General features: G+C 40.7%; 1 protein-coding gene across 6 annotated transcripts in view; it reads left to right on the top strand.

The window, feature by feature from the left end:
* The window catches only part of cfap221 (cilia and flagella associated protein 221), a 104674-nt gene that overhangs the window by 15741 nt on the left and 62887 nt on the right, over nucleotides 1-26046 (top strand). For 3 of the 6 annotated variants that reach the window (XM_033615663.2, XM_033615664.2, XM_033615665.2), the window contains exons 23-25: nucleotides 2937-3032; nucleotides 3121-3228; nucleotides 3726-4325. The exons of 2 other annotated variants lie outside the window; for them this stretch is intronic. In XM_033615663.2, coding sequence (XP_033471554.2) covers nucleotides 2937-3032; nucleotides 3121-3228; nucleotides 3726-3846 — 325 coding nt within the window. In that variant the 3' untranslated portion in view covers nucleotides 3847-4325. Of the gene's footprint in view, nucleotides 1-2936; nucleotides 3033-3120; nucleotides 3229-3725; nucleotides 4326-26046 lie in introns of those variants that run through there. One more of the 6 variants, XM_033615666.2, reaches the window with a different exon arrangement.

Genomic DNA, 26046 nt, shown 5'->3' with positions numbered 1-26046 from the left:
GTAAATACCCTCAAATTAAAGCTCAGAGTCTGCACTTAAAGCACATCTTGATTGTTTCATTTCAAATCCATTGTGGTGTTGTACAGAGCTGGAATGCTGAAAATTGTGTCAATGTCCGAATATTTATGGACCTGACTGTATAACCTGCTTTTATTTATATTTTATTAGGATTTGACAAAGCTGTGCATCAGTTCAGCTTTTGTAAAATAGTCTGTAAAGTTCTATATTTATAAAATCAATCTTGAGTGTAGAGATGAGTTTCTCCCTCTTGTTGTCGAGCCTCCGATTTCATCAGAACATACATTTAATTTTGACACTTGATGTCCACATTTCAGTAGTTATGAATCGATGTGTGTTGCTATCACTGCAGTGATCCGTCCTAGTTTCAGTTTGTTGGAAAATATGAATTTAAAATCTAGTGTAGGGTCTTCTCATTCTGCCCTGTACTACTGTATACCTCAAGTGAAAAACTGTGTGTGTGTGTGTGTGTGTGTGCGTGTGCGTGCAGTATCTAGGTCATATGGAGGCTAAGTGCCCAGCACACTGTCTTCACTTACACTGTGAAATAATGATTTATTCAGTCTTTAGCCTAAATGGACAGTGAATAAATGATGATATTTGGATGTAGTGTATTAGTGAACACAGCATTGGCCTGTCCCATGTGGTGCGCTGTATGCTTCTCAATGCGCCCTGTCACAGTGAATACCACTCAGGTATGCAAAACACTGACCCTTTCAAGAAATTAATGTCATGTACATTGTTATTTGTCTGGCAGGATGGGTATTAAAGTTGGAGAGCTAATGAAGCAATGTTCCCTGTGAGATCTGAAACAATTTCAAGTCCCTATTTGACGAGATGCCCGAGTAATTTGGGCAGCCACTGTTTCACATGATGTACTTGTGAATGCGTGGGCTTAGATCTGACTCCGCTACAGCGCTCTCTCCTCACCTTTCTGTCTACTTCCCATTTCTCCTCACCTTCCCTGTGTTACATAACGCGATGCCTGGCGAGGCAAGGTATTCTCTTTATGCCTGTCAGCACTGATCTGCAGGATAACTGTAGATATATTCTTCTTTTATCATGCAAGAGATGACTTTCCCCAGCCTCCCCGCTCAGTCTTATTAATTTTCTATCTCTGTCTCAGTAGTTACATTCACAGTCTCTGATTATCCTAAAAACACAAACAATATGATTTATGTCAGGTGGCTGTAAGAGAAGATGAGTATGAACTTGACAGCATCTTGACAACAGGAGAGGGAGAGAAGTGTGTTTCCCTTATACAATGTGTGAGAATGATTAAAAAGAATTCTGTTGTAGTCAACTACAAACAAACTTTACTGCAACTGAAACTTACAATACATGGGCGTAATCAAAATGCTTATTTTGTAGTTTAGTATTAAGATATTGGTAACAAAACACTGTACGGTTTATAGCATTTGTGCCCTGAATATTTTACAGAACTTTATAGCAAATGTCAGCTCGTTGTTGAGCTGTCTGGCCTGCACCTTTACTGTTTACTGTTTTTTTTCACACTCTGCAAACAGCAGACACACACAGTAAGTAACCACCTGGTGGACAGATATTTCCCTCAGGAGTTGGTAGAGACCAAAAAGAGCTAACACCGTGTGAATTTTGGACTCGCAAGTTGAGTTTTCATCCAAATGTAGCATAAAATCTCCAAAAGAAAATGTGAATTTGTGCTTTATCTTAGAATTGTCCTCCACTCTGCTTCTGCATATATGAGGAAAGGCACACTTTCCCAAAGTATATCTATGGGAACAAGTTTTTTGGGGGCCCAGTGGCACCATGTGATGAACCCAGAAGCTGTAATCACAAGGTTTGGCCATTGACAAATCAGCTTCCAAGCGTGGCGCAACAAGATGATTTAATTAAAAGAGCGCCAGTCAAACCTTAAACAAAAAAAAAAAAACAATGCATGTGTAATAACATCGAGCACACCAGCCAATAAAAATAGAGTTTTGAACAACTAATATGACAGCTCTGTGCCCTTGGAAGAGCTCTGGTAACCCTGTGTGCATACTTAAGACTGTTAAAAGCTATCCAGTGACGATAGAGAGAACTTGTAGTGTCCAATCCGGTGATATTAAGTCATGACTGTGTGTCATCTTTTATTCCCTGAATCAGTTTCCATTGCACAAAGTGGCATTTACCTTTTACTCCAACTTTCCCACCTTTCTCATGCACAAAAACTAGTTTATTTAAGTGCAAATTGAAAATACACGTATTAAGAGGTGATGAGAACGCACTTACAATTACCATAATTACTCAGTTAATCATTAACATGACTCAAAATGAAGGCTAAAGTTGCTCTGTAACTGCTGGATGTGAAAACAAGAAACTGTTAGCAAACAAGTTCAGCATGTCAACCTTAAAGTGATGTCAAAGTGTCACAACTTGTTTCCTTTTCCACTGCGCCAAAGTGGCAAAGAACATTTATTATTGCCGGTTTGATATATACAACCAGTAACTGCAAGGTGTCAGCTGAGTAGCTAACTGAGCTGGATAACTCCCAGAACTCGTTAGCTTGCAGATACATGACCTGTTTAGATTAAAGAGTAAAAGAGGTGACATGAAATATGACAGACATGTTTAATAATGTCTCAAAATGACCCAGTATGCCTCAAATTGCAAACTGTGCTCCCATGCCCGCCACTATGAAGTGTCTTTTCAGTGCCCATGGCTGCCTCCAAAAGCAAACCTGTGGCTTGTCAGCATTTTAATTTTATCTTGCCCGTAAGTGGTATCAACTTTCACTGGAGAGATCTTTTATCATTCCCGTTCAAACTGCGATTTCAAACAACCCTGAGCAGTCCTTTCATCTAAGTAAGATGGAGTAGATATGTGACCATTATCTGGATTCAGTAATGTGTGGTCTGGCTCTTCAGGGGAAAACGCACTGTGTGTGTCCTCTGTAGGTCTGTGGACTACAGCACAGATACACTTCCACTCACAGCACCTCCTCCTCCTCTCAGCGGCCCTCCCGATGATCTGCCACCACTAATGGACAAACCGTAAGCACATGCAGCATTGACAGCTATTGATCTTTTTGTTGGAGGCTCTTTCTGCTTTCATGCTCAGATTATGTGTGTCTGTGTTCAGGTGTGAAAGCTCAGGAGTCCAGCTAACACCAGAGATTATCAGAGCAGAGTTCTTGTCTGAGAGAGCTCTGGTCTCCAATAGCAACCTCACCAGAGGAATGACGGTCAGGTAAGAGATGCGAGAGAGGATATTTAGAGTTTTAAGGCCCACAATAATTGCTTATTTACACGAAGCAACCACTTCCTATGCAATAAATAACATGAATGTTCAAGCACGTCCACTCACAGACACACATATCAGAACACGTCGTACTTTTAGCTCCTCAAAGATAAACATGAAGTTAATAAATGTGCAAACTGTGTACCTGGAGTTCTTTCCAACAAAAGCTTCCTAGGAGCAGGAACACTCTGCATGATGCTGCTTAGTCAAACTTGTTTTTGTCATTGCCTTTGACCTTTAATCAAGACTGTGTTGTTGAGGGTGACGTGTATATGAACTCGGTTAACTCAGTTTTTATTAGGCCTGGGTGTCAGTAGTCAGAATCAGTATTGAGTGGTATCGAAACTTATCCAAACACATTTGATCCTTTTTTTTAAAAAAAAGATATATTTTCCCGATTGAAATGCTGCATTTTATTATGTTCTCATCACGTGTTTGTGTCACAGGTACCAGAGGGAGCTTCAGACGGAGGCAACCTACAGGTCTGAGTTTAACCAGATGGGAAGAAGAGTGACAACCAGACTGAAGAGCCTTGGAGTCTCGGACAGAACTTCACCAGGAGTGTGAAGAGAAAAAACATCCCCCACACACTTTTAGCAACGCACAAAAACCTCCAAAAATGCACTCACGCAAATGAATAAACACAATCGCAGGACTACAAACAACACCCATCCCACTCACCTATACTAGACTCTGCATTGCCTGTTTTGCCACGTCTGTAAAATAAAACCTGGTTACTTTCTCGCCCACGTGTAAGCCTCCCTCCCACCTACTCAAAATTACCAGTAAGCTCTCCTCCTGTGCTCTTACAAAGCCTGCAGATTTGTTATCCCTCCACCCACACACATCCATATATAAGCTACATCACATTACTGACAACAGCTTTCAGATACAAATTCTGCATCTCTATGCTGTAGTTCATAGTGTTGTAGAAACACTTATTACTATTAAACTGTATTGTATTGCAAGCATACTTGATCTCTGGTGACAGTTAAATGTGATTGACCCTTTTTGATTTGAATGCATTTGAAATAAAAAGTCACATGCTTTCCATTGCTTTGACGTGTGGTTTTTGATGAGATCTCTATTGTTTGAAATGCTAATTGGTGTCATCCAAGTCAAAAAAGTAACACTACATCTGAATATTGATTTTTGTTTTTGCAGCTGATTTGTAGTGAGCTATGGGCTGTTTATTATTTCTACATTTATTTAAAAAACACAACATTTAAAATAAATATTCATGTGCGTATATAAAGAAAGCAGCTGAGGTGAGAGGTTAATTATCAAAAGACATCCTGTGAACTCCCCAGGATGGCGTCTGGTACAGCATGTGTCCACTGCTCCCACCCCTAGAGGGAGCTCCAACTCTGCAAGTTCAACAGTCAGAGGTTTCCACATTTATTTGTCCTTCAGTGAGAATGTGTATGTACTCACTTAACAGCAGTGTGGTCTAGAAAAATTCACTAAAAGAATCCCTTCTACAGACACACACGTACACACACTTTATGAAAATAGGTCACATTTTTTAGACGTGGGGTCGGACCCACACAGGAATACTGGAGCCTATAGCCAAACTATTCCCTGTCAGAACACAGTGACGTGACAGTAGAGGGTGGGCTTTAAAGGACACAGCTCTGGCTTTCACTGCAGCTGAAAAGCAGTGATTCCATTGAGAAATTACTTGTATTATTTACACTCATATTTTTGCACGTTAGAACAGGACCTGGAATATATGCGTCAGGGGAATCAATACCGTCGCTACATATTTGATCAAAGCTATAACAATGATATGCATTGAATAAGTAATAGAGAGTGTAATAATAGTAACAGAAATGTGTGTGAGAGAGATTAATTCACCCAGCAGTGAGCAGCATCTGCCATTCCCAGTAACAAATACGTATCTACCATGGCTCCTTTTACAGTTCACATTTCTGTAAAGCTTTCACCATGTAATTGTACATTCTTTGCTCTGTCCTGATAGCAAAATAAGGCGATACTTTCACAGCAACAAAGTGAAAACTGGAGCAGCTTTGCTTTAGCCAGCCCATTTACTGGTCACCCCATGGCAAGAAAATAGCTTAGCGCAGTTCATAATGACCTGACCGTCGTGAAAAATCTAAAAAAAAATAGGACAGAACGATGACAAGAGGTCATTTGTGAGGCAGAATCTCAACCACAATGACCTACAGCAACAGACGTGATTGCAACTTTTAACAGCGTCCTGATTCTCCCTCCTCCTTTCGCCCTTAAACACGCTCACACTCGACAGCTTTTCACTTCACACATTTCACTGAATCACTCCCTAAAACTTACTGGGAGAGAAATTGTGTTGCGGTTTTAGTAGGTTTTCCCTCAGAGTAATGGCTCCTCAGAGATACTACATTCTCCCTGAAATTCTTTGACTGGCAACCCAGCAACTTCTGTCAAGAGCTGAAATGCATTCAGTCCAACTCTGAACAAAGTCTTTGGTGCAGTCCGTGTTTGGAAGGGCTTCAAGTAGAGCTTTGAATGGCTTCAAGACATGATTTGTGTAGCCTTGAATATAAAGCACTACTTCTCGAGGCTTTTAAAAAGAACACAGCCTTTTTCTTATTTTTTAAATAATTTTAAATTGATGTTTGTGTCTTCATCCAAAGAGAGAAAAGAAGAAGGAAGTGAGTGTTAAAATGTGGAGAATGGTCAGGTCACTTTGTCTAACAGAGTCGGAGCCAGTGATAACGAGCATGAAGTCTCCTCTGTTTAGCTGTTTATCCACCATGAACAACTCTGCTCAGAATAATAGCCCTGACATCTCCACCGACTATTTCTGATCTTCGGCTGAGGGTCATGCAAATGTGGACTCTGCTCCACGTCTTGTCCTCAGTCGTCGCACGGCATAATGGCTGTGGCAGTGGCAAAGTGCCCTGAATCATTCGTAGAGCGGAATCACTGAAAGGCCTGTCTAAATTAAGCGATGGCGCCTTCTACTTCTGTCAAAATCGGGTGCATTTAAGTGCGAGGAAGAGCCGAGCCGGCACAACACGGACATGTCTGCGAGCTGCCCTGTCAGGCGGACTTATAATGGAGGCAGATCAGAGAAGCTACAACAGGTGAACTGAATCTTTGCTCGTGCAATTACTGCTGCTTTTACACCCACTTAAAATCAGAGCTCCAGAGGGATTCAGATTTCTTACTACATATAATTCACTCCGTCAAAAAATTTCTTCACTGCTCCAGTTACAGTTACTAGATGGCATTATGTATAAGAGTATATTGATCCTCTTATGAACATTTGTTTGGTATGCATTTTTAATGTTTCCCTAGCTATTTGGGATCAGGAGGACCCAATAAGTATAAAGAAACTCAACATGGTCAATGATACTTCAGTCCCAATGTCCTCAAACAAGACGATAATAAAATCCCAATGTCTACAAGTGAGTACTTCCTAATTAACAGTGTCAGAGCTTGGTACTGTTGCTAAAAGGTATTGGCTTCAGACTGACTTGGCAGAGATGGCTGCCATCTTGTTTTTACATGGATCAGTATATTGTGCTCTTACTACCACTCGATGACACAAAAAGTGTCCATGAATAAGAACAACTAGTCTAAATTAAGTAGAATAAAGTATTCATTGTCAAGTAAATCCAAAATGTGATGTCCTCATACAAGGCCACGGGGTCTCAGGACCATAAAATTTAATCCAAAAGGCCTACAAAGCCAAAACACAGTAACTACATATCTGGTCAATATAAAAATTATTATGCCATAGAAGTAGAGAATTTCTGAGAAAACATGGAGTAACTACAACATTTGCTAAAAAGACAGACGAATACGAGAGCCACAGCTACCCTTTTCCAAGATAAGAACCGTGTTACTAGCCAACTCATTTTTGCTAGCTGTTATCTGTAATTGAAAACTGTTGATTGAAACAAAGGCATATATTGGTATTACGGTTCTTAATTCAACATAATGAAATGAGGCTATGTCTACATAGTAGCTTGGGTCTTAATCATGACAGAGGAAAAAAGCTCTCTAAACCCCTGAAAATGCTAACTAGCTTAGCGGAGCAGTAGCATTACCATCTCAGCTACCTCACTTACCTAACTCAGGTAGTTAAATACATTAAGTTTTAGATTAATTTGTGATAACGATTTCAATAGATATTAACAATAGACAGACAAAGAGCAAAATTTAACCAAACCAAACCGTAGCCAGTGTCAAATTACACCAATATAGAGCTAGCAAACTTTTCCAGGTTAGCATTATATGCTATGCAGAACCTAGAAATTTGGAACCCTTTGTTGTTTTCCTATTTTGGGCCATAAAAATCTGTTTAACATAGAACCTAGTTGGTTTAGTAAAAACTAGTTTGAATATAGTTAGGAACTATTTTTTCTATGGTTCCATGTCTGGTACAAAGATCATGTACAATCAGGAGAAGATGCACTAAACTTGATTCCTTTCGAGACTTCAACCTTGATTAAATGAGCTAGAAAGCTAGCTAGAAAGATTTCTTTATTGATGAACACTTTTAAATCTACTCTCTTGCCATGGATGTACCTTTAAAAAAAATGCTACAGTCACTTTTCAAACTCCAAACCTAAACGATTTTGTGGTCCCTGGAAAATAAGCACCCAGAATCTCAGCATCGTCACTTAGATCCAGAGTGCTGTGTGGTTTTTGAAAATGACAAAGTCTTTATCACTCGAGCACTGTGGTACGAAAATGCCACAGTTGTCATTTTTTATTCATAGGCTGCAGCTTTTTTTAGTAATCTTGCCAAAATAATGAGTCACCTTTGAGTGAGCTATACAAAGGTACCGTGGTTGTGTTGTTTGGTGCACTTACGCACTTTTGTGTTGAATCAAAAAATGTGAATGACGTTGTTGTCTTGTTTAGTCCACAGGCATAATTACCATTCCATTAAATATTGTCACATTTTCTTTTTCTGCATCATACTAAACCTTCATGTGCCCTTTCATTGCTCTGATCCCAACTTCTACTTTGAATTACACCTTTGTTCTATAGTTGCTCAGTCGTGATCAGTGCACATTCCCCACTTCGACTTAATAAGCTTCATCGCAGTGTTAATATGTTATATTTTGAAATGCCAGTGTTCTGACATAGCCTCAAGCAATGCAAAATTGCTGTGTTCTGAGTCATCTTTGAGCACTGTGGTTCCAGTGCTCGTCTCTGTTAGCTCTATAAAATGATAACTGTTAGCCTCTGCTAAATGGTATCAGACAGTCAAATATGTAAAAGCCACAATTAACTCTGCAGAATAGCAAATGCAGTGAGCACGTTTAAAGAGCAAGGATGGATTCTGAGATGCCTGAATAAATGAAAGCCCTGGTCTTCAGCTGATTGGACCGAGCTCAAACCAGTGGCTGTGCTTTCCTCTCCACAGTGGATATGGCACATTAACAAATCTCCGTCTCTCATTGAGGAAATATTTCCCCCTGCCATTGCATTAAAGTGTTAAGGCAGAGAAGCAGAGATGTGATGGAATAGATTCTTCACTCAGCCATGCTGCTGGGTGTCTTTGGGGAGGGGGGATGGCGAGAAGACGCTATCAAATGTTTAATTCAATTTCCCTAAAAGATTGGTTTAAAATTAGCCCCGATTAGGCCAAGAAGTGGTGCAGGACAGATCTGAGCAAGAGGGGGATCGTCTCAGCTGAAGGTGAACGGTGACCTGTCGCTGCTTGCTCAGTCAAATCATGCAACTGACGTTAGCTATACCTTCAGTAAAAAAAATACTCTTTAGATGGTTTCTCTTAAACCCTACCTTTATCTGACAGGATTTACTCCAAGAACCTGAAACTCAGATCACAGAGATTACTGCTGGGTGTTTCTTAGGCTTAATATCTGAAAGTGGAGATGACTGAATGACAAGAGGATCCAAATAGGAAAAAGCAGCAGGCAGATGGTACGATGCCCAACCACAGAGGGACTAATACTCTGGATTCTGAGAAAGGAGGCTGAATGAAATCTGGGTACTCTTAAGAACAATTTTGTAACAAGGCTTGTCTGCATGTCCGTCTCTGTGTACATGTCCTTGTGCTACAACTCTTAGACTTCATAGTACTCATGCTACATGCTGTGTTTACAGGGGGCGTCGTAGTCCTTGAAAATGTATCCACCAAGTGGCACTACAGTCCCCAGAATTACTTTTTACTCAGGTGAGGCCTGAGTCACACTTTTTTTCACTGTTTGCTGCTGTTGTTCTTCAGTGGATCTAATTCAGGTTATGACAGACTGGAGATATGATTCATATTAATACCTGGAAATACATTTCCAAACATACGCTCTCTGAGAATCTGAATTTGGAATACTCGTCAGTGTGATTGGCAGCAAACATGGCTGGCTACATAAAGAGTCATGCTTTCATTTCAGGTTGTGAGGGGTGTGCACTGTAGCATTAAATAGGCCACCGACACAAAACAGGGACCACATAAATCCCCCTGACATTTCTGCGGACGGAAATACAAATGTTTATTTTGGGGAAAAAACAAACAGCAAATAAAATCCCATTTTGTCGAGGAGAGTGGGCAGGCCTTACCTTAGATTGGGTTATTCTGGAGCCTGGATAAAAAGCAGAGACTGAGTCCAGGAGGGCTGCAGAACCAGCAGCTTTCAAGGTGGATTTACTGGTTCAAAAATATTCCTCATTCAGTTAATTTTCATATATCTAAATGTTTTAGTCAGAGACAAGAGAAAGTTTATTAAGTATTTCTTGATCTTGCATCTGTATCAAAAGATATTCCCCAGAGATGGAAATTTGAGCTATTTCAGGCTGTTTTTCTGTGAACTTATTTTCTTTTTAAGTGGACATGATGACGGGGTCGAGACCCAAATCACTGCTGCTTGCAGGCATGTGCAGTAGTCCGCCTTACCTTATTAGAGGATGTCCTGTTCTCCGTGCATTTATGTCACTACGCTTGTGAAATTGCAGGTTTGTCAAAATAGCAGTACCTCACACCCCTGACACAATTTGCTATCCATTTCCTGGTTCCTTGGTAAATTAGGTGATTGTGATTCAGACTGGGCCTTGTGCTATCCTTTTTAAAGGTTTTATTAAGACAGCGAGGAGGGCGACAGGGAGGCAGTGAGAGGGATACAGATGGAAACATTACACACAACAATACCTAAGCCCGTCATAGAATACTGTGATAATAAACTTTATGAAGCACTATTTTTAAAACAAAATTTACAAAGTGCTTTGTGAGACAGTCAAGGTGCCTTTAAATGTAGCAGTTAATCGAGTTTACAATTTAAGTCTTTGTTGCAAAGCATTTAAAGCATCACAGTGTCAGCAGACATTCAGTTGTTAAATATACAGCCACCTGAAGGAAACTGTGAGATGGGCAATAGATGTCAATATAAAAACCTGTAGGGCATTTATGTCTAAATAATAATAATAGTAATGAAGAAGACGCATCTAACAATTACAGATGTTAAAGACCATCACACAGAACGGTTAAGTAAAACTGTAGAAAATGGAGTCTGAGTTTGAATGAAGCAGATGGAAAACAAAGGCAAGGATGTGATATACAATCAAAATATTATTATCCTTTTGACACAACAAAGATGTGAAAACTAGAAAAGGAAGTGCTTTCTGAAGAAACTTCACATGTGCTCACTGTAAAAAATTGTAATAGTTAAAATACTGAAACAGTCAAGGTTGTAGTTGTAGTAGTTGGTGCAGTTGCTCAAAGGTGACGACCTGAGACTTAAAAGGGTCTGGGTTTAATTGTGAGCACTGAAAGTAGTTGAAATGTCAGTTGAAGAAAAATGCTGTTGAAATATAAGTAACCATGTGACAAAAGAAAGCAGCTGTAACTTTGCTTTGTAATGTTTGCTGAGGAGATGACAACAGTTGAAATGTCAGTTGTTAGAGTAAGAGATGAAAGCAGTTGAAACATCAGTTGTGGAGTAAGAGATAAATGCAGTTGAACTGTCAGTTGTTGAGTAAGATGAAAGCAGTTGAAATGTCAGTTGTGGAGTAAGCGATGAAAGCAGTTGAAACTTCAATTGTGGATGAAGCGATGAAAGCAGTTGAAACAACGGTTGTGGAGTAAGAGATGAACGCAGTTGAACTCTCAGTTGTGGAATAAGATAAAAGCAGTTGAAGCGTAGGTGAATGCGATTAAAGTGTCAGTAGACAAGTCAGTGATAAGAGTACTTGAAATTTTAGCTGTAGTAATAGCAGTGAAAGTGTGTACACTGTATTCAGTTGAACTGTCAGTTGGCATGTTAACGAGCCGAACATTTTGAAGTTTGCAGAAGGTTTCTTAAAAATCCCCACCCCCCAAAAATGTTCATAATAAAATTTTCAGAGTGTGTTTCACTGAAAGCAAATACACTTATTATAGTCAGTGTTTTTTTTCTCCAGTGGCACAGTAGCATTGCCATGTGTCTGTAAATCCTTGATCGCTCTTTTAATCAGGGTTAATAGATGAACAAGAACCTCTGATTCTTGGCACGAGTCCTGAACCACTGACAGGGTTAATCCTTTCAAAAGACCAGGAGGATTGGAGAAATAAATACTGCTCTTATATCACACTTGGTGTGAAACGACTGCTCTCAGTGTCATTGTGGTGTAAGATAATTAGAAACCCTAAGTGGCCTCAACACCAGTGGCGTTCTTTCAATTAAAGCCAGCCCTCAGTAACTGAAGTCGACTCCATACACTGTTCAGCCATATGACTCGAATACTCAAACATGGTCATAATAATACCCAAGAGAGTCACCAACACTCACAGATTCACATCGCTCCAGTGGAGAGCCTTGAGGGGAGTATTGCTTTCAACAGCAGTTACCAATGCATGAGTGCTGTAGGAAAAGCTGCTTTTTTAAATGTAAGACACAAAACAACACAAGACAATCAGAAGGATGGTTACCAGCTGCATGTTTACCACTAATTAGCATAGTAACCACAGCATAAACACAGTGAGGTAAGCTCTACAGGCTCCAAGCCATCCATCCAATTACTGAACTAGAAAAGCCCATTGTAGCCAAAAGTATTCCCAGTGCGTGTTTGTAGTACTACAACACTCTTATTTTTTAAAAATCTTCTTTGTATGCATGTTAGTTCCTTTGAAATTGGGCTAGCTTTCAAGGGAGACCTGGTCAACACAAGAAAATGAGAGAAAACAGGGTTGTCAGTGGTTTTGAGACTTCATCAAAACAGTGTATATTCTGCTTGGTCCTCTCAACACTCACTGTACATAATTATTCTGTAAGCCTAATAAGACTGCTGAACAGATACTATGGGGTTTGAGGAATCCTTTCGAATTTTATACTGTAGCACTGACTCACCTTGCAGTACATTGTTTGCTACTGTTTAGACATTGAAAGTGTTGGAAGTCTTTTCATGTTGCTGTGGCACATTTTAGTCTGCCTTAAGAAAATGCTCTGCCAGATGCTGATCTGTGTTCATTTCTTTACTTGGCTGCTTCCCCAGTATTGGTGCATTACTTTTGTAACCATGCAGGGAATGTGTGGAGTGAGTTGAATGTGGTTATACACACCACCGCAGCGTGCTGGAAGTGTGACAACAGAATGTGTGTTTTCTGAAAATGTTTGCGCTTGCTGCCAGATGTTGCTGCCTCCAGCTGCTGCTGTTGAAAGAGTACATGTTGTCAAGATTAATTAAGCTTAACATAAGCAGATGAAGCTCCATCACATATTCATCATTAAAATACAGACATTTCATTGTTTCAGAAGTTGAATGTTTTATGTTTAATTGGAGTACTGTGGTGGGAAATTGCCCAAAAAATATTTTGTGTTTTCGTTGCCCCAACCCTAAACATACCTTAAGTATATTTAATTGGTATGCAAAGATATTATTGACCTACGAAAGCCAATTTCTGCCAAGAAAAGAAAATTACAGACCCTGTAAGTCATTATAATGAGAAACTTTCTCTAAATGATGACTTTGTATGTCAAAACAATTAGTTTTCTTTCTAATTTGATATACAATCTCATTATTTTGAGAATGATTCTCTTTATTTTGAGAAAATTTTCTTTTAAATAAGTCATTACTGTAAGAAAGTTTCTCAATATAATGACATCCAGGAAATGTTTGTACATCATTCATCCATCCATCCATTTTCAAGGTTGCAGGGGCAGCAGGCTGAGCAAAGTACTCCTTGTTCATCACCCTGACGGAAATGGGCTTCCATAATAGACAGCAAAGAATGAGAAAACAAAACAAACAAACACTGGAATTGGAGATAGAAGAATGTTGAACATAATCAAGGGTTTTAAAGAATCACCACAATGATGTTCTTGTGTGGTGGTTTTTCAAGAGCCCCGGTAAAGTCATGTCATATATATTTGTAAATCCAATTTTCCTAGTCGACCAATAGTCGACATTTCGGGCCATTAGTTTAAAAGTCACCCGCACGTTTACGATATTAATTTAATTATTAAATTTTAGATTTTGGGCGGGGCAACACAATGGTTTGAGTTGAAGGTGTGAGAAAGAATAATATCAGTAACATTGTTAACACTGTGCTACATTACAGAGAAATACAAAACTGTACTAATGAACCTTCATTAATATAGGCCTATATTTTATCTACAAGTGCACGTCACACACTGAGCGAGCTGCCTGTTAATGACGCTGTGGGCTAATGGGCATGTAGCTACTTCCATGTTTCAGATGATACGTCATGTTTGTAGTCGACCAATGAAGATGAGTTTACATATCACCTTGGGTTCGTCCTTCACCTTCTCAAAATGATCCCACACTTTGGATTTCCTGCCCGACATGTTATTAACTAGCCTGTGGAATAACCGCAGGAACCAGCCCTGGAAATTAGAAGCCGATCTTCTTCCAGGTGCTGTTTATAAGTGTGTAAGCCTATCATCCGTGGGACACATGTAAAGCTCTGGGTAGCCCTGCGCTAACATGATCAACTTGCCGAATGCAAAATCTTGCAGACTAATGACCTTTCTGGTTGACGAACATTTGGTCGAATATTAGGGGGCAGCCCTAGAAGCCACAAATCACAATGTTGCCTCAGAGTCAAAGAGTCCGTAGATCCTCTTGTTGCACATAGTCATATTTAACATAATCGCACATTATTGTAGTATGTATGGTATTTGGGGTTTAGATATTTGTATGTGCAATCAGATCCATATACATTCACACAGATTACTGACAGCAACAACACTGACAGAGAATATTAAGTTTATAAAATTTCCCTCCTGCCGTGGCCTTATATTAGCGTTTTTCTCTCAGGGTATATGAGGTGATTAAGTCCTTATGTTTTTCTTTCTGTCTCACCTGACAGACAGTCATCCTCCAATCATTTTGTGACAAATGAACTGTTTCTAATATGAAACATTCGCTTCGCTCCACTACACTCACACAATGTGACGAATGCACAGAATGTTAATGAAAACCACACACTTCCCCATACTGTTCTGAATGTATTATCATGCTAATATATTCCTCCAACCTGTGTAAAACAGACACTTATATTCCCAAAATTAATTTAATGCACCATCTGATCTACTGATGATCATCAAGAGTGCACAAGGTCAAACTCCTCGCAGTGGTGATTGTCGTTGTAATCACTGAACCTTAAAATAATGTGAAAAATCAACCTCTGTCAGCTCAGGCACATCTTGGTTGCATGCCTGGTACTAAAATGACTATTTGCTATCTGTTTTTATGTCTGGCTCCATTCCTCTCCTCTTCATCTGACATTTTTTGAGCGAGAGAGTTTCATTTTAACCACCGCCAGATTTGTAGATCCTGATATGCAGTGGGCTTTCTGCTGTAATCAGAGATCACAGCGCGTATGGTGAACCTCAGAGGCTTTTGTAACTACATTCTCTACCTATGTGAGAGCAGGCTCTAGCTTTTGATACTTATCAGGCACAGACACGTGTTAGGGACTCATTGGAGACTTAAGCTCTCTCCACTGTCGAGTTATATTCATCTTGACCTTGACAAGTATTTTTCTTATCCTGAGCTCATATTTTTATAATTGATTTTAATGTAACTAAAGCAATTTAATTAACAGGCCTGTTTCCTCATAGTGAGTAGCAGCACTAATAGAAAATTGTTCCAGCTATCAAAACTGCCAAAAATCAGAGTTAATTAGAGTACAAATTGTTGTGTGTAATTGCTCAGGCGTCTGTTTTCACAAAATGAAAGGTGTTTGAGCGCACTGTGGTTCCAGAGAGCTTATATAGCGAGAAACAGAGGCTTAATTGTAATGCTTTAACATTACAGCAGCATAGCGCTGTCAAACTATGTTCCCATATAGCTTCAGTAAAGTTTAGTTTAATTTATTAATTTATTCGTAAGAGACAAGTATAGAGAAACACTGACAGTTGGAGCAGTAGTGTCTGATGTACTTTACGTGTGTTTATACCAGTCCCTTGATGGGCTTAGATAGATCGCATAAACAATAAATTAATATGCTACAGTTTAAAATCTGGCCACACATTTACACATATTTGGTAGAGAAACGTAGTGTGTATACCGGCGAAAAATTCTGTATGTTCATGTAAGTGACTAGATGCTTACAACTGTGATCTCTGTGGTCACGTGCAGAACATTAAATACCATAACATTAGACCCTTTTACACTGCCTCTTAAAGGCTGGAATTATGCCGCCTCACCTTTCTGTATAAAAGGTACAATTGCGAAAAAGGGGCAAAGAGTTACTTCGCCTTCATGGCGGCATTGGAGGTAGTAACAGCGCCAAAACGAGCTTTGTATAAAAGGGACAGCTGGCAGGAAGTTATCATGGGTGGGACGGGTGGGACGTTTTGACGTGTTGTGCGTAGGACCCACCGGGGAAGATTTTAAAAAGTAGCTGGTAGCAGTTAGCAGCTGCTGAAAATGTCAGCAAATTGGGAAAACAGTAAAGTCCGGGAGCTCCTTGGCTTCCAAGCAGACGATGAGATCAGCCACCACATAACAGGGATGGTAAATGCATGTTATTGCATTTGTTAAGCGCTGCCGACGCGTATGTTTAATTCTCCCTGCCCAAGACCACTATATACAAGGCTATGTCCTAACAGGGAATTGCACCGGCATGGCAGGGTGTGTTGTTAGCTTGCTAGCTAGCAGAGCTCAGAGCTTGGTGTTATAGGGCTTGTCCCAATACCCACACTTCCCCTAGAAATACCCACCTACCGGTATCATGCGTCGCTACTACGTGTGATGTATGCCTGCACGTCAGCAGCACCGATTTGCATGAAGTGGTGTCTCATTTCTTAGGAAAAGATCTCTACCCTAGTATTTCTCACTTCCCTCATCAAGGGTTATCTTGCAAATGAGGGCACTCAATACTAAGTGGAAGATTTTAAGGGGTAGAAATGGGATTGGGCCATAGTTATTTTGCAAACATAAATTCTGCTTCTATCTTACTGTTGCGTGAGAATTTTGAATCACATCCTCAGTCCAGTGATTGTCAACATGTTTAAAAGCCTGCAGCCATAGACGCCGTCGGTGACTTTCAGCTTTTCTTGGTCGTAGTAACTTACCTAAATGTTTGGCATAGATAATAATCAGACAGATGAGTATGTATTTTAAATTGACTAACTTAAAACTGAAGGTTTTAACAGGACACCTACATGTTTTATTTGTGTTTCAACAGCGGCTGTTACTAAGAGCAACCACGACACATTCGGCTGAGTCACCAGTTAACATGGTCACTCATTAAAGCGAATCACGGTTGCGCTGAAATGGTCGTGATCTTGTTGGAATTCTTTAGAACTTGGGTCTGTTGTTGTGATATCGATTCTGCCAACCAAACTCACAACATCTTGACATTTTGATGCTGCAACACAAACATTCAAGCAGACTGGAACAAAACTGAACACAAAACAACTCAACTACACAAAAAGACAAGTTGATGTCATGATTACAGTTCTTGCCAAGTTTTAACCTGGACTTGACTTGAAAATCCTGAGTTTGCTTTGAGCTGGCAGGCAGGGAATTTCAGAGTTTGTATGAGGAAAGCAGTTTGAAAACAAACCACATTTTTATTTTTTGGCAGGAAATCTATATTCAGAGCAGCAAATAAGACTGTGGATTGTTGTACAGTTTTATAAAATAAATGGACTTTGATGCATTGGCCCACTTTGGCTTTTACAGTACACACACATGTTCACCAGAATGGCACAATCCCAATTTTACTGCTTTTATTTCTTTCTTTTTTCTCTACTAAAGATAAAAACATGACTGAATAAGAGTTTTATTGAGGCTATTGAGTGTGACATGTTGTATGTTAAAGTAATCAGTGTAAACATGCTGTAATGGAGCAATGCCGTGGAATATTTCCTCAAAATACAGCATACACCTTTTGAAAATGAAATGTCTACAGCTTCCATACAGTCTGTGCCCCTGAGGTTTTTCTGTGTGATGCAGGAGCAGACGGTCTGTCAGATAGCCCAGGGCTGACAGTCCCTCAACTGATTTCATCACAAAAGGCAATTATGCCTGTGTATTATCATCTTGAGATATCAACAGACTGCCAGGTCTGGGCTCCTTTAATTTAAATCATGCCTGCCCTCTCCTGTGCTGTGGCATGCTGTCACAGCAGGGAAACACCACAAGCCCATATTGTCCAGCATCTACTCAATGTTTGCAGAAATCCATGTTCTACCATGCTTGCCTCATAATAAATATATCAATAATGAATATCAATAGAGGGCCTTTTATAAGAAAGTTACAAAACTACTTAACAACTAAGAAAGAAACTGACTGACATGAAATATGGAAAAAAAACCCAAAAGGATATATCAGCAATTATGCAAAAAAAAGGATGCCGTGAACAAACAGACAAAGTAGGGAGAATAAAATATGCACACATCCAGTAATATTGAAGGTGAATTTGAATAATAAAGGCTTAACAGTAATGTGAAAGTTAGAAGAAGAGATTTTAAAGACTGTTTTGCCTTCAGGCAAGATGGTCTTACAAATAATCAGGGAGACCTTGAGATAAATTTTAAAATAGGCAAGGTATATATTGTTATCTAAAGCCTTCCTCCAGCATTGGGGTAACTTTCAGTCTTCACTGTCAGATAAACGAAGAAGAAAGGGAAAATCTGATAATACTGGAAAATAATTAACACAATCACATGAAGAACAGGGTCTGTACAACACACTTTAACCATGAGCACTCCAAAACTACCTTTGGTAAATTTCAGTTTAAAGCAGCTGAACAATTTTGATGCATGCATGCTGCTTTACTGCTTTTAAAGTTAAAATACATTTTTATTATTTTGGAATTTTCAGTATTTTCTATGTGGTTATACAGAGGCAGATCTTCCTAAACACACACACACTAAAAACAAAACAGGAAACAACAACAAAATGGGTCTTGTGCAAAATATACGATATATACACTAAGAAAATGGTGGCCATCTGTAAATATGTGTTTTCAACTTTCTCTCCGCTTTGTCTGGATGGTAAAAAAAATCAGGTCATCATCAACATGAGTCGAGACCATATCGATCAGTAGCACAGTCACATTATGGCATTGTAGCATTATCAGGGGAAAAAACACCATGTTCACTCACAAGTGATTACAGCACTTCTGTCAGTTCTAGCAAACACCTCTTGGTGCACCTTAGACACATCATCAGTGATGTATCCTGGGGTCATTGGGTGTTTCAGGTCTTACAACATCATACACCCTCTCCTTGGCAAGCCCCGGCTTGTGTCTAAGTGGCTTTAGTTGTCCACGGATCTCCCCGCTTGATCCACAGCCATCTTGACGCCTTTTCTGCGGCATCAGTGATGTTCTTGATGGCTCTCCTTGTGTGCAGTCCCTTCACTCCCAGCATCACGAGTGCTCTAATGAGACTGGCCAACGAATCCTCTGCATCCAACCTTGATAGGGTTGCATCAGGTCCGCCATCCCCTGCTTCACCACTTGTCTGCCAGCTCCTCATATTTGGCCCTCTTCCTTTCAAAGGCCTCCTCCATCCGGTCTTCCCAGGGAACAGTCAACTCCAGCAGGACCACTTGTCTGTTGTAACATCCTACATATTTGTGAATTCAGTGTATTTTACGAATGTTAAAGTACAACGTTATTGTCCGCCGCCCTGCTGTCTTTACCAGGAAACCACCGTGCACCAACCTCAGAGAGCCAGGCGTCAGATCTGTGCAGAGACCCAGAACAAAAACACAGACACATCACGGACAGTATGATAATAACATCCAAAACACAAGTTTTGCTCTCAGCGGTTTCTGTGACATGAGAAATACTTTCAACTTGGTCTACATTCACCTGACACCACTGTTTCAGCACAGATTGGTCCATCACAATTACTCCCTTCTATCTATATCTGGGCCTCTGGGGCAGTTGGGCTCCATCTGATCGGCCAAATATATTGACATGCAGTGTGTGATACCCTTTTTATCAGAGGTCCTTTGTCAGAGGCGATACCTTTATGGTGTATGTTGATGAAGGTAAATTTTTGACATATTGTGCAGCTCTAGAAGGGATTATATGTGGAATGCATTAGGGTAAGCAAAGCAAAAGCAGTGCAGTCGGAAAAAAAAGAAGGCGGAAATTGGGTTTGGGGGTTCCTAGGGTGCCAAATGTGCTGGGTTCGGCACAGGTGTTGATAGCTTACTGCCATTTTGACTGCTTATGTAACTGTGAAATCTGGGGCCGTTATAACTGTCACACCTCACTGCTGCTAACTGGCAACAAGTGAAATCCGACACACCCACCTTTGTAATTATGCTGTTTTCAGAGTTGACGCCGGGGCTGAATCCTGGCGTTTCAGGTTGTACTCCTGTTGTGTTCCCTGCCCGCTGTGTATTAAATCTCATTCTGCTCTCAGCACTTTTCTGATTTATTTAAAGATACAGCGGTTGTTACTCACGAGCTCCATCTCCGTGGCCCCAGGCACACGGCGCCCAGCTACAAACAAGCCAAACCAGCCTACAACTTGATTTAACCCTGGCACTCAATTTCACTATCACCTAATCTGTGGAGTCAGGTGATGACGGGGAGCTCAATCTTGTGAAGCCACACGCTTAATGGTCCATTTCGGTGTCAGCGTGCATGTTAGCTGTGCAGCGGGGGTGACCTCGGGCGAGAGGGAGAGTGGATAGAGAGGTCATGGAAAGGTCAAAAGATGACAACGCAGGGTAATAAAAGGGCAAAGAACAGAAATGAATGCCTTTGGACCTTTGTGTGTGAGATTTGTTGTGCATGCTGTAGCTTTAGCATTGAAATAAATAAATGTACACAGCTATGCATGCACGTCACGTAGCAGTTTAACACTGAATATTGCTCCAGCACAGTAGCTGTTGTTTCTCAGTCTGTCTCATCTTGATCCCAGATACATTTCCATAGCATCCACACACTGTTCTGTTCTCTATTGATGGAGGCCACAGTGTGACAGCCACCTTTTTTTAAATATGTGGAATGCTTTCAATTAAAGCGTGCTTTAGAGCAGCCTAAGTGGGATTTATGCTGCCGGGCTTCATCAGTGTGTGTATGCGCCCCGGGAAGGATTAAGGCCCATAGCACAGTTTTAATCTCTGATACAGATTATGACTCTGGTTTCTACGAAAGGCTCCACTGCTGTTAGATACAGTATCAGTGCGAGTAGATTGCATTCAGGATTCTACGTGCTTACCTTTAATTACCAGTAATTCTTTCTTCACCACGTTTCTCTAAAAATCCCTCCTGGTCCTTTTCTACCAAACACCTCGATGTGCCAGAGACAGGAGAGGAGTGAAACTGATGAGACATTGTCAACTTTAACTCTTCTTTAAACCTCATTAACACATTTGTCTTAACAAGCTCTTGCAGTAGCTTCAGGGACGGGAATTTCACACGTTCACACACACAGCTGGGAGGTACGCAGACACCACTACAATCACTTGCTTATAAAATCCTGAGCTGATTTTGACATTTGAATATTTTCAAATTAACCTCTTTTCAAAACTTTTCACAGCTTTACTTTTTAATTAATGCATGTTATTTTGTTAGTTTGCTCCAGCCTTGCTTTCATTGTCATACTCTGTTCATCGTTCTCACCACTGCATCTGCCTCCATCTTGTACCTGCATGGAAAAGGGCTACACACATAAAAGCTATCTCCTCCTTGCTTCTGGGCAGCTCAGTCCGTGTTTTGCCTTGCTCAAAGACACGTCAACAGCAGTCACTTAAGCCGCAGTGAGTGTTAGTCATTCTCCCCACCTGCCCCAGGTTCCCCTGCCACTCCAGGGCTTCAGACCAGCAATTGTCCTGTCACTAGCCCACTTTTCCCAACCCTCAGGCTCCGAGTCACGGTCTATTTCCTGACTGCTTATAGAGATTTGCTGGGTGGATGGAAGTGTGCTCAACAGGCTTTCAGTGCAGGCTGACCTACTGGCTTCCATAGCATGGGCAAAAAGCTTAGCTAATGGTCTGTTTGCTAAGCCGAAGCTGGGGTAACGTTCAACAATTGCCTTACAGGACCTTCTGTATATGTTATTGGTTTTTATTTTATTTTCTGTAGTTTTTCTGTCCAGCATTGGTAGAATACTTTCTACATATATCATTTATCTATCTATATCTGTATCATATCTCTCCTGTATCACCAGCAGGTTCACATTTGTGTTTTTGAGTGAGTTGTATCAAGATTTAATGGATGAACTGCCATGAATTTTGGTACAGCCATTCATGGTGCCCATAGGATGAATTGTAATAAGTGTACTGATCTCCGAACTTTTCGTCTAGCCCCTATTGTACATCTGTTCAAAACTTTAATTTGTCAAATGCTTTTGAAATGAGTTTGCATTTTTTGCACGACTGGATTTACTAATCTCAAAGTCAGTGTTTTTTTTTAAATGGGATTCTGTGGTTAACACAAGTTTAAGAGATTTTTGCTTTTGCTCTACAACAAAATATGTCAGTAAATACCCCACTTGTGAATTTTAAAGCTTTTACATGTCTTAAAAAAGGCAGTTGCTTACAAGAAGCTAAATGAGACCAATGAACGTTCTGGCGATTACATTTCTGATTCTAAAATCATAAAAGTGGTGTTCATTTGTGAAGATTATCTTGCTGAGCAAACCATGTGAGTATTATAAAGGTTTGCCACACACCTTGCCTCCTGCAGTGATCCAAAATCTAATGGAGCAATCCCACTGGCTTTTAGTCAAGGGGAACCAGGGTGATTTTTTACTTCGGGATTGTCCTAGAAAAAGAGTCAATGCTGAAGCATTCTGTAACTGTAAAACTAATTGCGTTCCCATACAGTACTATGTATGTACTATGCTTTTAGTGCTAATTAGCAAATGTTAGCATGCTAGAACGCTGAACTAAAATGGTAAACAGCTAACATCAAAATCCCACCATTGCTACTGTGAGCATGTTAGCATGCTGACATTAGCATTTAGCTTAGAGCATTTCTGTGTCTTGGTGCAGCCTCATAGAGATACTGGCATGGCTTTAGACTCTCAGCTGTGTTTTGGGTTTAATCAGCTTACTAATATTTGGTCCACTCTTAAATTCTTAGCCCTGAGATCATCCGCAGAGCAGCCATGATAGGTTTTTGCAGTTTAAATTTTTCGTCCAAGGTTTCATTTGTTATGTTCAGTGAACGCTGTAATGCTGTCACTGACAGGTTTGGTCACATGTATGGTGTGTAAAGTATATATGAATGTATGCATGTAGAACTGCAACTGTATTTTTTATTCCTCCCACATCCCTTCCCTCACTCCCACAAACACACACACTCACAGGTTGTTTATCAAAGCACTGTTGGAGTCAGTTTCATTCCAGTCTATCATGTGAATTTTTTCAGAACTGCTCAAAAGCATTTAGCCATCAAAGATCGGCAAATCTGTCAACAAATCACTGAAAAGAAATTTTACCACTCCGAGGTAGTCTGAGGCAACCCTTCATATCTGGAGTGTGAACGCACACAGTGGGTCGCTTTAGTCTATATGTGTGCACATGAGTGCACACGGCGAGTAATAATCTGTCGGCTATCATCACTGTCAGCTATGCTGCTGTGGAATCCCTCTGGGATCACACACATGTGCACAGACACTGAGAAGCACGAGGGAGGAACGACACAGCTGCTTGGGAGAGACAGAGAAGGCTGGGGATTACTAAGGGTTACCCACTGCTATTACAGTATGCAAGTGTGTGAGAGTGTGAGTGTGTGACTCTTTCTTTATGAGGATCAAATATCCTGTGTGTGTGTGTGTGTGTGTGTGTGTGTGTGTGTGTGTGAAAGACCTTGACCTGTTAGTGTAATGTGCATTCTCCCACCCCATCGCTAACCATCCATCAGTGATGCTTACTGCATGGCACTTCAGATAAACACTCCATGAGATGAAATATTGATTTCCCTACCACACACACACACACACACACATACACTGTGCCGCCCACCTTATCAAACTAACCTAACAGCCTATGTCATAGCTCCTGTGTACTTTAGAGTCATAGAGTATGTGGGTAAAATGATTTGTGTGCAGGGACTACACCAGTTCATCACTGCTCTACTTCTCTACTTCTGTTTTCCATATTTCTCATGGAGCAGACAGGTAGAGAAACATTAAGAAGATGTTTTTAACCTGAGGAATGATTGGTTTACAATATTTGGTCCTGGTGAATGAGAGACTCACATAATTTACTGACATATTTTTTTTTGTGGATTTGGAAAAGGCTGTGTGGCTGTGACTGTGCTGCCCAATGTATCCTATGGGAGTACAGACTGCCAGGGTCACTGCTGAAAGGCATTTGGTCCCTACAAGCAAGAGTTGTGTCTCCATGGCACTAAGGCGAAGCACATTTAAGGTGGAGTGGCCTTAAGCACTTTTCACCCTGTAACATTTAAAGGTGCAGCTGAGGTCTGGAGAGAGTCCAGTTCACTGACATTAGGGTGTTATCTGCTCTTTGTCGATGACGCTGTCCTTCTGGCTCCAATGAACTGTGATCACTGATGTGCACTGGAGCAGTTTGTAGGCTGAATGTGATGTGGATCAGCACTTCCAGGTCTGAGGTCCTAGGGTCTAATTCATATGAGGGAGCAGCTGCAGTAGTGTGGACATTGTACCGGACTGTAGTGTTGTCAGCTGAGATTATTTGAGTTGGAAGGAAGCTCCCTGTGCACCTCCCTTTGTAGGTGTTCTGCACAGACTGATCCAGGACATGCTGGTGGATCATCCAGCTGGCCTGGGGGCACCTGGGACTCCCCTGGGAAGAGCTGGAGGATAATCCTGGAGGTAAAAGACATCAGCTTGCTCTGCTAATTTTATCACTACCACTAAATAAACAATGCTAACAATGACAATGCTAAGTATGATGTTTTTGGCAATTGTGCTCAAAGGAAAGTTAAGACTGTGAGGTATTACACAGCTATGCTTTGAGCTAAATGTCTGCATGCCACATGCTTGCAATAGAAATGCTACTAACATGCTAACGATTAGCAGGTGTAATGTTTACCATGCTAACATTTGCTACTTATATTTGTACTTTAAAATACAGTTGAGGCTTATATGCATGTGATTGTTTTTGCAGGAGTTCTTGGACATATTTGTGGACTGATGATGGTGACACAGAAAAAATCAGGAGTTTTATTAAGATACTATACATGTCTGTGCAAAATTCTGTGTCATTCCATTCAAAGAATTGGGGATTGAAGGACCATTTATGGTTGTTGGTTTGGGAGGCCACTGTTTTATCAAACCAGGGTCTGTGCTGGACGTTTCAGCATCGAACGTCTTTCTGTCCTTGGAGGTTTAAAGTGAGGTCAGTTTGATGGCGTCACTGACTAATGGTGGAAACTGATGTAATTTTGGGTGTGAACTCACCAATATGCTGGCACCTGCCACCAAAGCTGGTGAGAAGTCGATCCAGATTCCCAGAGCAGTTCACTGGCCTGAATCAACCCTGCCGAAAATGACCCGAATGACTCATACATCTGTTATTTTTTAGCAAGTACAGTACAGGCCAAAAGTTTGGACACACCTTCTCATTCAATGCGTTTTCTTTATTTTCATGACTATTTACATTGTAGATTCTCACTGAAGGCATCAAAACTATGAATGAACACGTGGAGTTATGTACTTAACAAAAAAAGGTGAAATAACTGAAAACATGTTTTATATTCTAGTTTCTTCAAAATAGCCACCCTTTGCTCTGATTACTGCTTTGCACACTCTTGGCATTCTCTCCATGAGCTTCAAGAGGTAGTCACCTGAAATGGTTTTCCAACAGTCTTGAAGGAGTTCCCAGAGGTGTTTAGCACTTGTTGGCCCCTTTGCCTTCACTCTGCGGTCCAGCTCACCCCAAACCATCTGGATTGGGTTCAGGTCCGGTGACTGTGGAGGCCAGGTCATCTGCCGCAGCACTCCATCACTCTCCTTCTTGGTCAAATAGCCCTTACACAGCCTGGAGGTGTGTTTGGGGTCATTGTCCTGTTGAAAAATAAATGATTGTCCAACTAAACGTAAACCGGATGGGATGGCATGTCGCTGCAGGATGCTGTGGTAGCCATGCTGGTTCAGTGTGCCTTCAATTTTGAATAAATCCCCAACAGTGTCACCAGCAAAACACCCCCACACCATCACACCTCCTCCTCCATGCTTCACAGTGGGAACCAGGCATGTGGAATCCATCCCTTCACCTTTTCTGCGTCTCACAAAGACACGGCGGTTGGAACCAAAGATCTCAAATTTGGACTCATCAGACCAAAGCACAGATTTCCACTGGTCTAATGTCCATTCCTTGTGTTTCTTGGCCCAAACAAATCTCTTCTGCTTGTTGCCTCTCCTTAGCAGTGGTTTCCTA

Source organism: Epinephelus lanceolatus, chromosome 24 (assembly GCF_041903045.1).
Source record: "Epinephelus lanceolatus isolate andai-2023 chromosome 24, ASM4190304v1, whole genome shotgun sequence".
NCBI lineage: Eukaryota > Metazoa > Chordata > Actinopteri > Perciformes > Serranidae > Epinephelus > Epinephelus lanceolatus.
Note: the sequence above shows the minus strand (reverse complement) of the source record. Positions and strands in the feature narration are given on the sequence as shown.